Consider the following 14,741-nt stretch of genomic DNA (forward strand, 5'->3'; position numbering starts at 1 on the left):
GAGGATCATGGTTCAAAGCCAGCTGGAGCAGAAAAGCCCAAGAGACCTTTTTTTTTGGTTGGTCATGGGGCTTGAACTCTGGGCCTGGGCGCTGTCCCTCAGCTCTTCAGCTCAAGGCCAGTGCTCTACCTCTTGAGCCACAGCGCCACTTCCGGTTTCCTAGTGGTTTATGAGATAAGAGTCTCACGTGGACTTTCCTGCCCGGGCTGGCTTTGAACTGTGATCCTCAGATCTCAGCCTCCTGAGTAGCTAGGATTACAGGCAGGAGCCACTGGCACCTGGCTAAATGGCTTATTTTACTTTTTTTTTCTTCTTTTTGGTTGGTACTGGGCCTTGAACTCAGGGCCTGGGCACTGTGCCTAAGCACGCTCTCTCTCTCTCTTTTTTCCTCCAGTTGTGGGGCTCAAGGCTAGAACTCTACCACTTGAGCCACTTCCCCAAGAGACTCTTATCTCCAATTAACCAACAGAAAACTGGAAGAGGTGCTGTGGCTCAAAGTGGCAGAGCTCTAGCCTTGTGAAAAAGTTCAAGGAGACTGTCCAGGCCTTGAGTCCAAGCCTCATGACTGACTTGAAAAAAGAGAGAAAGAGACAGACAGAGATAGAGTGAGACAGAGGGTAAAAGAAAGGAGGGAGGGAGGAAAGGAGGGAGGAAAGGAGGGAAGGAAGCAAGCAAGGAAGGATGGAAACCAGACACTGGTGGCTCAGGCCTGTAATACTAGCTACTCAGGAAGCTGAGATCTGAAAATCATGGGTCAAAGCCAGCCTGGGCAGGGAAAGCTTCAGGATAGTACACAGGCCCTGAGGTCAAGCCCCAGGACCAGAAAAAAAAAAAAAAAAATCGGGCTAGGTTCCAGTAGGCTACACCTTGTAATCCTAGTTACTCAGGAGGCTGAGATATGAGGACCTACATTCAAAGCCAGAAAGTATAGGAAAGTTATGAGATTCTTATCTCCAACTAACTTATCAAAAAAGCTGAAGTGGAGCTGTGGCTCAAGTGATAGAGCACTAGCTTTGAGCAAAAAAGTCAAGGATGATGCCCAGATCCAGAGTTCAACCCTGTGGCTGACAAGAAAAAACAAATAGGAAGTTAAAATATGCTTGCTGGGTGCTGGTAGCTCATGCTTGCAATTCTAACTACTAAAAAGAATGAAATGAGGATCATGGTTCAAAGCCAGCTCGAGCAGGAAAGGCTGTGAGACTGTATTATTAACAGCAAAAAACTAGGAGTAGAACTGTGGCTCCAGTGGTAGAGCATCAGCCTTAAGCAGAAAAGTTTAGGGTCAGTCTTTCTAGTAATTACTAGAAAATAACCTTTCTAATAATTTAAGAACAGCAATTTTCTGAGCTTATGGGTAGTATGGCAAGAATGAAATAGCACATCTGCCTCATAATAACCTTACCTTCAGGCGCTGTAGCTCAAGTGGTAGAGCGCTTGCCTTGAGTTGAAGAGCTGAGGGACAACGCCCAGGCCCAGAGTTCAAGCCCCACGACCGACCAAAAAAAAAAAAAAAAAAACTATATAGAACCTTACCTTCACAGAATAGTACCTAGAGAGCATGGTGTAAGAGAAAATTCCATAATAACTTTGGTCTCCAATATTAACACCAGGATTGAGTTGTACACTCCAGAAATAATAAAAACATCATAGGTAAAGTCTTGTGTTCAATGACAACCAGAATGCTATGGGCAAGTAATTTCCAGAAAAATGCTAATTTTTTGAAAAAGGTAGTTTTTTTTTTGTCAGTCCTGGGGCCTGACCTCTGTCCCTCAGCTCTTCAGTTCAAGGATAGTGCTCCATCACTTGAGCCACAGCGCCACTTCCAGCTTTTTCTGCTTATGTGGTGCTTAGGAATCAAACCCAGGGCCTCATGCATACAAGGCAAGCACCCTACCACTGAGCCACCTTCCCAGCCCGAAAAAGTTAGTTTTTTGTTTTGTTTTTTGGGTCCGGTCGTGGGGCCTGGGCACTGTCCCTCAGCTCTTCAGCTCAAGGCTAGTGCTCTACCACTTGAGCCACAGTGCCACTTCAGGCTTTTTTTCTTTTTGCTTACGTGGTGCTGAGGAATTGAACCCAGGGCCTCATGCAAGCACTCTACCACTGAGCCACCTTCCCAGCCCAAAAGGTAGTTTTATATGGGCCTTTCCCCCCAACTATAGTACAAATATACTGTAAAATGGAAAACTACAAAATTCATAGTAGAATGTTTAATTTTTTTTCTCCAGAGCTAAGGACCAAACACAGGGAGGGCCTTGCAATTGCCAGGCAAGTGCTCTTCCACTGAGCTAAATCCACAACCCCAGACTGTATAATTTTGTAAAGCACAACTCTACCACTAGATGGTGACATGCATATAAAATATCGAAAAGTCATTCTTCAAGCTAGCAAAGGCAATTGTTGATTTGTGGTTCGAAATAAGTAGATTTAAAAGGACTTAAGAATTTCACCAGAATTCAGATCCATTATTCAAGAAAATAAAAAAGTTTCAAGAGGCACAATATTGTGAAAAGTCTAGAAATAGGAGTCAGGCTGGATGTAGGCACATGCTCATTATCCTAGCTATTCAGAAGGTGCAGATCTGAGGGTTGTGGTTCATAGAAAAGTCTGTGAGACTTATTTTGTTGTTGTTGTTAGATGTGAGGTTTGAACTCTGGGCCTGGGCACTGTCCCTGAGCCGTTCAGCTCAAGGCTAGCAATCTACCGTTTGAGCCACAGCACCACTTCCGGTTTTCTGGTGGTTAAATGGAGGTGAGAGTTTTATGGACTTTCCTGCCTGGGCTAGCTTCAAACTGCAATCCTCAGCTCTCAGCCTCCTGAATAACTATGGTTACAGGCATGAGCCACCAGCACCTGGCTCTGAGACTCTTTATCTTCAATTAAGCACCAAAAAATAAAGCTGGAAGTGGAACCACGGTTCAAGTGGTAGTATGCTAGCCTTTAGCAAAAAAGCTAAAAGGTGGTGTGTTTAGGCCTTGAGTTCAAGCCCTGGTACCAGCACAAAAACAAATAAGAGTCAGGTAACCTCACTTTACTTCTGTGCCTTTCCCATAACAAGCAGCTGAAATAAATAATAGCTTGGTAATTTGTAGTTCACAAGTCAAGACTATCCTGTTACTTGTAGGTCATAAATGGTTTTTACACATTTTTGGAGCTTGAGGTTGTGCTAGGGATGGATCTCTGTGCCTTGTACAGTTTAAGTTTTTATTTTTTCTTGGTCCGGTCACGGGGCCTGAACTCTGGGCCTGGGCGCTGTCCCTCAGCTCTTCAGCTCAAGGCTAGCGCTCTACCACTTGAGCTACAGCGCCACTTCTGTTCTTTTTGCTTACGTGGTGCTGAGGAATCGAACCCAGGGCCTCATGCTTGCAAGGCAAGCGCTCTACCACTGAGCTACCTTCCCAGCCCATAGTTTAAGTTTTTAAAATGGTTGTCTTAAAAAAAAAAAAAAAGGAAAACAATGTTTTGTGATGTAAGTCAGTGGTCACAGTTACTAGACTATGCTTTCATTATTAAATACAGTGACTTTTGTATTCAGTTCAACAGTTGTGATAAAAGATCCAGTTTTGGAAGTGGTGCTGCAGGTCAAGTGGTGGAGAGTTAGCCTTGAGCTGAAGAGCTCAGTCAGGGACAGTGCCCAGGGCCAGAGTTCAAGCCCCATGACCAACAAAAACAAAAGATCTAGTTTCCCTTGCTTAGCTGATGCTCTACTGCTTGAGCTTTACTTCTAGAACTGCTTCTTGCCGGTTATTTTGGAGATGGGAGTCTCACAGACTTCTCTGGATATCTTCTGTGATCCTTTGGATCTCAGCCTCCTCAGTTGCTAGGATTATAGGCATAACCATTGGTGCTCAGAATTTTCTGTGATCTTCTGAATCTCAGTCTCCTGAATAGCAAGGATTACAGGTCTAAGTCACTGGGGCCAGAATTTTTCTCCTTCCCCCCTCTTTTGGTCATGGGGCTAGAACTCTGGGCCTGGGCACTGTCCCCGAGCTCTTCAGCTCAAGGCTAGCTCTCTACCACTTGAGCCACAGCACCACTTCTGGTTTTCTGGTGGTTAACTGGAGATAAGAGTCTTACAGACTTTCATGCCTGGGTTGGCTTTAAACTGCGCTTTTCAGATCTCAGCCTCCTGAGCAGCTAGGATTACATATGTGAGCCAACGGGCGTCTGACTTCTGTCCCTTTTTTAAGATGGTCTCATTATGTAAACCAGGCTGGCCTCAAACTCTTGATCCGCTTATCTCAGCTTCTCAACTGCATAAATTACACAGTATGGAAATGTTAATCTAGGTGCTAGCTATTAAGGAGGCTGAGATTCAAGGATTATGGTTCAAAGCCAATCTGGGCAGGAAAGTCAGTGTGACTCTGATGCTAAATTAACTACCAGAAAACCCAGAAGTGGTGCTGTGGCTCAAAGTGGCAGAGCACTAACCTTGAACAAAGAGCTCAGGGACAGTTCCCAGGCTCTGAGTTCAAGTCCCACAAACAACAATAATAACAAAAAGAAGAAGAAAAGAAAGAAAAAGTCAAGCTGGGCACTGGTGGCTCACTATAAGCCTAGATAATCAAGAGATTGAGATCTGAGGATGAAGTAAGCCCAAACAAAAAGCTGGAAGGGGGGGGGGGGATGAGCAAGAATGAGATATCTTGAATTCAAAAAGTTTGTTGAAGCTGGATGACAGTGGCTCACATCTATAATCCTACTTAGGAGGCTGAGAACTGAGGATTGTAGTTGGAAGCCAGTTTGGGCAGCAAAATCTGTGACTCTTGTTTCCAATTAATCATAAAAAAAAAAAAAAAAAAAAGCTGTAGTGAAGCTGTGGCTCAGGTGGCAGAGTACCCAGGTCAAAAATGCTCGGGGACAATGCTCAGGCCCTAAATTCAAGCCCCAAGAGTAGCACAAACACTCCCCCACCCCCTACCCCGCAAAGAAAAAAAAGTTTTTTGATCACTGGTTTAGATAACTGAAGAGCAATGATTATTTATGACAATTATCTGGATTCTCAAAGCATTTTATTTTTTGTAGTGTTGGGGATAAATCCCAAGATCCTCATGTATACTTGGTTCTAACATTTGGGTATATGACCAGGCCCACTTGGAATGAGCTTTGAGCCAAGTATAATACTAAGTTTATTTTTTGTTTTATTGACATGGGGTCTCACTAGGTAGCCCAGGCTAGTCTGGGATTTGATATATAGACTAGGACTCAAACTTGAGATCTACTGCCTTTTTTTTCTCCTGAGTGTTGGGATTACAAGCCTGGGACACCATACCTGACAGTCTTTTTTTTTTTTGCTTGACCTCAGGGTCTTGGCACTGCCCCAGGCTTTTTTTTCTCAAGGCTGTACACTACCACTTGAGCCACAGCTCTACTTTCTCTTAATGGTAGCACAGACTTTCCTGATCTGGCTGGCTTCAGATTGTGATCCTCAGATTTCAGGCTCTTGGGTAGCTAGGATTATAGTAGTGAGCCACCATTTTCCAGCTACTAAGGTCTTAATTAAAAAGTATAGTTAAGCCAGTCGCCGATGGCTCCTGCCTGTAATCCTAGCTACTCAAGAGGCTGAGATCTGAGGATCAAGATTCAAAGCCAGACCAGGCAGGAAAGTCCATGAGACTTTTTTTTTTGGGGGGGGGGGGGGGGAGGTCCGGTCATGGGGCCTGAACTCTGGGTCTGGGCACTGTCCCTCAGCTCTTCAGCTCAAGGCTAGTGCGCTACCACTTAAGCCATAGCACTACTCCTGGCTTTTTTTCTCCTTATGTGGTGCTGAGGAATCGAACCCAGGGCCTCCTGCAAGGCAAGCGCTCTACCACTGAGCCACCTTCCCAGCCCCCATGAGACTTTTATCTCCAATAAACTACTAGAAAACTGGAAGTGGCGTTGTGGCTCAAATGGTAGAGCACTGGCCTTGAACTGAAGAGCTGAGGGACAGCACCGGGGCCAAGTTGAAGCCCTACACTGACCAAAAAAAAAGAAAGTATAGAGTTTAAGCCTAGCACAAGTTAGTCCCTGAATCTATCCTTAGTCTTTAAAAAAAAAGTATACTTGAGGTACTTTTGTTTTTTTTGGGTGCTGTTACTAGGGCTTAAATTCAGGGCCTTGGGCTCTCATTTGTTTTTTTTTCCCCCCTCAAGGACTATGCTCTACCACTTGAATCATACCTTCTCCTCTGGCTTTTTGCTGGCTAATTGGAGCCAAGAGTCTCATGGACTTTTCTGTCCTTCTGGATTCATGCAATTATTGATAAGGTATCTGTAGCAGGGTGCTGGGTGCTCATACCCTATAATCCTAGCTCCTCAGGAGGCTAAGATCTGTGGATCACAGCTCAAAGGCAGCCCAGCTAGGAAAGTTCATGTGACTCTTATCTCCAATTAATCACAAAAAGCTGTAACTGGAGCTGTAGCTCAAGTGGTAGGAGTTTTAGCCTTAAGCACAAAAGCACAGTGACAGCCCCCAGGCCCAGAGTTCAAGCCTTAGGAGCTGGGGGAAAAGCATAACTTTTTCTTCTTCTCTTGCAACAAGGTCTTGCTATGTAGTATAGGCTGGGGTCACAACCATCAGAAAAATCTTTTTCTCACATAAGCAGCCTGGGAATAGACGCTTAGCTCAAGGAGGCATCAGGGAGTCACATTTTATTATTTTGTATCAGGTTAGGTTCTATCCCACTTGTGGCTTCCTTGTTAAGAAACAAACCTACAAAATGGGTTTAGCCTCCTGAGGAGCTAGGAATACAGGAGTGAACAACCAGTGCCAGACCAAGGCAGAAAACACACACGCGCACACACACACACACACACACACACACACACACGTGTGTGTGTGTGAGTGTATTTTTGTTGGTCGTGGGGCGTGAACTCTGGGCCTGGGTGCTGTCCCTCAGCTCTTCATCTCAAGGCTAGAACTGTACCACTTGAGCCACTTTGGGCTTTTTCTGCTTATGTGGTGCTGAGGAATCGAACCCAGGGCCTCATGCATGTAAGCAAGCACTATACCACTGAGCCACCTTCCCAGCCCCAGAAAAAAAGTATTAAAACACATGTCTGTTGAATTTGTCCCTTTTATTAGAAGGCAATTCTTCCCCAAAGACCTCAAATTTCTACTTACATTTAGTGGGCGGGAACTCAATTGTATGACCAACCCTAGAGAAACCAGATAACTAAGACTGTCGATTTTAAACAAATCATAAATATTCCTTGTGACATTCCTTCCTGAGATCAAGTTCCCAGTGATGCTGACTTTAGAAATTTGGGCTCTGTGTCATGAAAAGGCTGAATGGGTGTTGGCTGAACAACGCCAGCTTACAGAATCCCAAATCCAGTCCTGCAGAGACCCGTTTTTCCCTGTTCAAAAGAGGGAAAAGGGAGGGTGAAAAACAGCCGTAAGCGACTGCCTGAGGGAGTAACTTTCAAAGACAGATCGGCCAGAGACGTCGTAGCAGCTTCGACCGAAAACCGGGGCGCCCGGGAGCAGGGCAAGGCGTGAGTGTGGAGAGCGGGGCGTGAGATCGCGGCCGTGAGCTGTAGGCACTACAGGGCGTCCCTCCGCAGCTGCGCGGGGTCCGCGGCTGCCAGCCTCACCGAGACGCCGGTTCGGACGCCGCCGTCTCACTACGTCGGCCCACTCGTAGCGAACAGAACTCAGCCAAGGGGGAGGAAATTTCCTTCACCTCGTTACCCCTCATCACCGGGTCTCCACGGCTAGCTCCTCATCCTAACAGCCCCGGTTACGCGCTCGAGCCGGCGCAGCGGGGAGCACGCCGTTACGGGTGAGGCGGGGTGCTGCTGCTGGTCCCCAGGAGGGGCCCCGAGGCCTGTACGCGAGGGGCCAGGGGCCGTCACCTCGCCATTCCCACTGCCGTCAAGGTGTCTTTCAGCTCCGGGCCACAGAAGGCGCACAGCGTTGGAAGGCGCGCAGGTTAAGGCAGGGCTGTTCCATTCTCTCGGAACCCCGTGGGGTGCGGGCTGTGTGCCAGCACCCCGGCCTGGAGCGTCGGCTCCCAGCGCTTTCCCCACCCTCCAAGCGCCCGAATCCGGGCGGAAACCATCCCCGGCTCCCCCCCACCCCCTCCGACAAAATGTCGAAGCGTAGCGGCGGGGGGTGGGGCAGAGCGGCGCGGGTGACCGGCCGCGGCCGGGCGGCGGTGGGCGACGCCGCGCCCCCGCGCCCCGCTCGCTGCCGCCGCCGCCATCTTCCACTCACCCGGACTCCCCCCGCGGCCGCGCTGGCTTCGCGTTTCCCTTCCGGCCGCCGACAGAGATCCGGGCGGGGTGGGGAGGGCGAGCACGCAGAGGGGGTGGACCGAGGGCGGGGAGGCCGGACGGAAGAGGAAAGGGAGGGCGGCGAGCCGGCCTCGGCGGGGTGCGCGGCGTACGGCGTACGGCGTGTGTGCGCAGCGAGCGGTGGGAGGGCGGGAGGAGAGAGAGCGAGCCAGAGAGGAGAGGAGAGGGAGAGAGGGAGCGAGCGAGCGAGCCGGAGAGAGACAGCGAGCGAGAGAGAGGAGAGAGGGGGAGGGGGAATGAGAGCGCGAGGCGCCTCGCGTCGGCTCCCTAGCCTGGGCGGAAAGAGCCGAGCGCAGCCCGAGCGCTGTATTAAAATGGCGGCGGCAGCGGCGGTGGCCGCGGCGTCTGGTCGGTGGTGAAGTGACTCTGCTGCTTCTCTCCCACCCGCCCCCTTCCTCTCCCCTCCCCCGTCCTTCCCTCCCCCCCTTCCTCGCCGCCGGCGCCTCCGCGCCCCTCCGGCCTGCGCACCACCCCTCGCCCCCCTCCGCTCCCCCGCCCGCTCCGGGGACCGCCGGCCCCCCTCCCCCCCCATCCTCCGGCTCCCCGCCCCGTCCCCGCCGCCGCCCGCCCTCGTCGCCTCCCCGCCCCGCCGGCCGGCCGGCCCCCTCCTCCGCCTCTCTCCCCTCCCCCCCGCCGGCCGGGCTCAGTCAGTGCGAACCTAAGCGGGGGAGGGGGGGGCGGCGGCCGAACGATGTGTGAGAACTGCGCAGACCTGGTGGAGGTGTTAAATGAAAGTAAGTAGCCGGGGTGGCGGCCTGTTGGGGGGCCCGGTTTGGGGTCCCCGCGCCGCGTTCTGGCCTTCCCAGGCTGCTGAGGCCTGCGGGAGGCGACGATCGCGGCGGGCGGCGGCGTGCTGGCCTAGCGCCTCGGGAAGGTGCGTGATGGTGCGGCCGTCGCGGCGCCTGAGGCCCAGGCCGGCCTGGTTACCTGGGCGCCCGAGTGGCGGCCGCCGCGGAGCTCGGGCCCGGCCGGGCCTGGGAGCTCTCGGAAAGTTTCCTCATTACAGGTGTCAATTAACGTCGGCACTAACGAGCTCTTCGCCCCCACTGCCCTGTCGGGAAGGTGGCGTCGCAGGACCGGGCTGTGCTCCGAGGCCGGAGCGCTCTGGCCGCCCTCTTTGATTTCCAGCGTGCAGCCGAGGCCTTTTTTTTTTTTTTTACCTGCTCATTTTCATTAAACTCCTTGGGAAGAGGGTGGTGGCTTTTCCCTCCCTTGAGGGTGTGTGGGTGTATGAAACCCATCTGCCAGTCCTTAAATAGCTGAAAATGAACCGGGATAGCGATGATTGAAACCTTCCCACCTTTATTAAGAAAAAAAAATAGATAATGAGATTTCTTGGCGGAACGTGCGTCGTTTTAATGGCAAATTCTGTTAAAGGAGAGCCGTGGATCAGATATTCTCCTGGCGTAGTTCATGGCCGGTCTCCTGGAATAAAAGGCCTTGTACTTTTTAGTATTGAGCATATGCTGATCTTTTCTGGCCATATTTTACTGATTTTTATTCTTGGCCTTTACAAGATGGTATTTCTGCCTACAGAAACGAATTGTATTGGAAGTTGACTAGGCCCAAAGGACTAGGCTGGAAGAGGTGAACTAGATGAGAATATAATTTGCAAAAACTTGATGACATAATTCTCATTTACGAAGTTTATGTGGGTTTTGAACTTGTGTGTGAAATTTGGACCAACTTCCGAGCAACCTGTTTTCAAATACTCAACTGATTTATAAAATGTGTCGTCCTGTTTGGCTTTTACGTTATAGTTTTACTTTAATGTCTAAAAGTAATAGAGGAAGGGTTCTAATTTACTTTTTATTATTTGTTCAGATACTGGGTTTGAACTCAGGGCCTCACACTATCGCTTAGCTTTTCCCCTTAAGGTTGGGGCTCTACTCTTTCAGCCACACCTCCAATTCTGGCTTTTTGCTGCGTACTTGGAGGTATGAGTGTCACAGACTTTTTCTGCCTCCTATCCGGAGACCTTAGATCTCAGCCTCCTAAGTAGCGAGAATTACAGGTTTGAGTCACTACTACCCTGCCCTAATTTACTTTCAGGTGTACATATACTTCATGACAGGTACAAATAGACAGTTGCACATATTCAACCCATAATTTCCAGTATTTGTATCTTAATTTTTCCTTTTTTTGGGGGGGGGTTCCGGTCGTGGGGCCTGAACTCTGGGCCTGGGTGCTGTCCCTCAGCTCTTCAGCTCAAGGCTAGCGCTCTACCACTTGAGCCACAGCACCACTTCAGGCTTTTTCCTTTTTGCTTATGTGGTGCTGAGGAATCGAACCCAGGGCCTCATGCATGCAAGGCAAGCGCTCTACCACTGAGCCACCTTCCCAGCCCCTGTATCTTAATTTTTTCTAGAATTTTAAGATTATTTGTATTTTGAGATAATTTTTGGTATAGATGGTTTAGGATATGGTAAACATAGGTCCTTATTAAGGATGTACGTATCTTAGATGTTAAGTTGTGTGATTTTGACTTGGAATAGCTTTGTTGTTTAATATAAGGAAAATAATTAAATTTTTGGTGATTTTAAAGTTATTTTAAATTTAAGTAGGAAATTGTAGCCATAATATGTAAAGAAACTAAAGTTTCAATTCCTTTAAAAAAAAGATGGCATATAGATCATTAAGCTACTAGTCAATGTTGTCTGGGAAATTCCTGGAACAGTGGTATTAGACAATGGTGTCTAAAATACTTAGCTGCTAAATGTTTAAAAATTTGCTTCCTAGGGGCTGGGAAGATAGAGCGCTTGCCTTGCATGCCTGAGGCCCTGGGTTCGATTCCTCAGCACCACATAAGCAAAAAGAAAAAAAGCTGGAAGTGGCACTGTGGCTCAAGTGGTAGAGCGCTAGCCTTGAGCTGAAGAGCTGAGGGACAGCGCCCAGGCCCAGAGTTCAGGCCCCACGACCGGACCAAAAAAAAAATTGCTTCCTAAACAACTAGTATCCTACTAAAGATACTTTGTTTTTTCTTTTAAAAAAAAATCACAAATTTTGTATGAAATTTACACCAGGATATTTACCAGTTAATTTTTAAAAAATCTTTGTAGTTTTAAAGTTATTCTCATTTTTTCCTCTGTGCTGTGTCTGTACCCTTACATAAGATTATTTGTGTGTGTGTTTCCCTGTGTGTGTCCGTCCCTGGGGCTTGAACTCGGTCTGATATCTGTCCCTGAATTTCTTTATGCTCAAGTTTCTTTTTGCTTAAGACTAATACTCTGCCACTTGAGCCATTTTGCCACTTCTGGATTTTTCTGAGTAGTTTATTGGAGATGAAAGTCCTATGGACTTTACTGCCCTGGCTTTGGATCAAGATCCTCACATCTCAGTCTCCTTTAGTAAGGATTGTAGGTGGAAGCCACCAGCACCTAGCCCAAATATAAAATTCTTTCTCTTGAGAGCAGAAGGTATACTGTATCTTACCATACTAATATTATGGCTATTGGGCTGGGAAGGTAGCTCAGTGGTAGAGTGCTTGCCTTACATGCATGAGGCCCTGGGTTCAATTCCTTAGCACCACATAAGCAAAAAGAAAAAAAGCCAGAAGTGGCGCTGTGGCTCAAGTGGTAGAGCGCTAGCTTTTAGCTGAAGAGCTGAGGGACAGCACCCAGGCCCAGAGTTCAGGCCCCATGACCAGACCCCCCCCCCCCCCCCCCCCCCCAAAAAAAAAAAAAAGTATTTATGGCTGTGATGGATGCACATGAGAATGAACATGATAGTTTTAGGGTGATAAAACCTGTTGTGTTCAAGTAAGTTATGTATATTTCTTGTAATCTCACTCACTAATTATTGGTTGTCTATCCTTTTCCTCCCCTGTACAAAGATTCAGTCTTTTTTTTTAAGGGCAGCAGTGCCTAAGTCCTGAGTTCCAGTTCCCAGAATAATGTGCTTACAATTCATCTCCCGCTGTTTGATTAACCAAGAGAACAAGTAAAATTAACACACATTAATTTTTTTTAAAGCAGCAGATCAGCATGAAGACCAGGCTCTGTATGTGTGTGTGCGCATGTGTATGCTCGCTCCCTGGTATTTCCCTTAATTTTTTGCTCAAGGCTGGTGTTCTACCATTTGACCCATAAGACCACTTCCAGCTTTTTGGTGGTTAATTGGAGAGAAGAGTTTTGTGAACTTACCTGCCTGAACTGGTGTTGAATGGTGAGCCTTAGATCTCAGCCTCCTAAGTAAGTGCTCTTGTTCTTTTTTTTTTTTTTTAGTTGGTTGTGGGGCTTGAACTCTGGGCCTGGGCACTGTCCCTCAGCTCTTCAGCTCAAGGCAAGCTCTCTACTACTTGAGCCATAGCACCACTTCCAGTTTTCTGGTAGTTAATTGGACTTTCCTGCTCTGGCTGGCTTTGAACTGTGATTCTCAGCTCTCAGCCTCTTGAGTAGCTAGGATTACAGGCGTGAGCCACTGGCGCCCGACTTCTTGCTCTTTTTTCTACTCACAGATTGTGCTGTACCATTTGAGCCAAACTTCCAGTCTTCTATATATGCTTTGAAATGAATATTTTAGTGTTAGGTTGTGGTTAATTAGTTGACTTGTAAGGTAAAATTTCCTGAGAGTAAAAATGGCTTTAAATGTACATCAACCTATTAAGCCATTTATGTGGGCTGGGAATTGTAGCTCTGGTAGAATGCTTGTCTAGCATGTGCAAGGTCTTAGGGTTACAGGCCTGACCACTAGTTCCCAGCTAAGAGCACTTAATATTGTGTGTGTGTGTGTGTATGTATGTATGTATATGTATGTATGTATGTGTATGGGTTGTGGAGCATCTTGGCGCTGGCCCTGAGATCTTTTTCCTCAAGTTTAGTGCCCTACCACTGGAACCATGTAGTGCCCCTTCTGGTTTTCTGGTGCTTAATTGGAGATAAGAGTCTCACAGATTTTGCTGCCTGGGCTGGCTTTGAACTGTGATCCTTAGATCATAGCCTCCAGAGTAGCTAGGATTACAGACATGAGCCACTGGTGCCCGTGAGCATTTGATTTTTAGTGACTGTATTAGAATTTGAACTTAGGAAACTATACATTTTTTGAGTTCTTTAAATGCTATGAGAATATAGGTCTTTTTTTTTTTCCTTTGGCGGTGGTGCTTGAATCATGGCCTCAGATATGTAAAGCATATTGTCATGAAGGTACATGCTTAGCCCATTATACATTAGTTATAAAGCATTTTTTTGTATATGTTAGTCTATAGGTTGGATTGATTCTTTGAAATTTGAAATACTGATTGTTTTTGTGGTGTGTATTCTTTATGGATTTTTTTCTGTGGTTTTTTTTTTTTTTTTTTGGTACTGGTCCTGGGGTTTGAACACAGGATCTGTGTGTTACCTCTGAGCTGCTTTTTATCAAGGTTAGTGCTCTACCACTTGAGCCAGAGAAGAGTTTCACAGACTTTCTGTTTGGGCTGGTAGAGTTCCAAGATTGATCCTCAGATCTCAACTTCCTGAGTATCTATTATTACAGGCATGAGCCACCAGTGAGAGCCTTTTTTGTTTGAATTTCAGGCCTTGTGTCTTGCTAGGTAGATTCCTTGCTACTAGATCCTAACACTAGATCCTCACCCCAACTCAATTCATATATATATATATATATATATATATATATATATATATATGCACACACACACACACATATATATACACATATATACACACATATATAATGGCATGTATATATGATATACATATATGATATGCACATAGATATATATGATATATTTAATATATGTTTGTTATATACATAAAGTAGCACATCTGCAATAAGCACAAAGACCTGAGTTCAAACTCCAGTATTGTCAAAGGAAGAAAAAAAATCCTCCTCCCTTACCCATATAATATTTAGCTTGTTCCATCTAACATTGTTGGAAATTTCCTGTATTATGATGATGAGGAGGAGGATGGTGATGGTGATGGAGTCTGGGTACTGTTCCTGAGCTCCTTTTTGCTCAAGGCTAGCACTCTACCACTTGAGCCACAGCTCCACTTCAGGTTTCTTGGTAGTTTATTGGAATCTCATGGACTTGACTGCCTGGGCTGTCTTTTTCTCTCATGGCTGGCACTCTACTGATTAAATCATGCACACACTTAAGGCTTTTTGGTGGGTGGCTAATTGCATACCAGTCTTCTGATCCATCTGTCCAGGTTGGCTTTGAACTTAAGACCATCAGAATTCAGCTTACTGAGTAGCCAGGACTACAGGCATGAGCCACTGGTGTCCAGCTCCAATTAAATAGCTGCAAGTGAAACTGTGACAAGTGGTAGAGCACTAGTCTTGAGCAAAAAAGCTCAAGGACAACATCCAGGCCCTGAGGTTCAAGCCCCAAGATGACACACAAGGTTACTTCTAATATATGCCCAGGAGTGATAATGCCAAAATCATAAAGTAGTTCTATTTTTAGTTTTTGAGGATCCTTCATGCTAATTTCCACCTAAACACATTATTTACATTCCTACCAAC

General features: G+C 46.9%; 1 protein-coding gene across 2 annotated transcripts in view; it reads left to right on the forward strand.

Moving 5' to 3' along the window:
- The first annotated feature begins 8,893 nt into the window (after positions 1-8,893).
- Usp34 (ubiquitin specific peptidase 34) overlaps positions 8,894-14,741 on the forward strand; it is a 209,396-nt gene continuing 203,548 nt past the window's right edge. For both annotated transcript variants that reach the window (XM_042691171.1, XM_042691172.1), the window contains exon 1: positions 8,894-9,010. In XM_042691171.1, the coding sequence (XP_042547105.1) occupies positions 8,968-9,010 (43 nt within the window). In that variant the 5' untranslated portion in view covers positions 8,894-8,967. The remainder of the gene's footprint in view (positions 9,011-14,741) is intronic.

The sequence above is a fragment of the Dipodomys spectabilis genome, unplaced genomic scaffold (genome assembly GCF_019054845.1).
Source record: "Dipodomys spectabilis isolate Male_0828 unplaced genomic scaffold, ASM1905484v1 ptg000141l, whole genome shotgun sequence".
Taxonomy (NCBI): Eukaryota; Metazoa; Chordata; class Mammalia; order Rodentia; family Heteromyidae; genus Dipodomys; species Dipodomys spectabilis.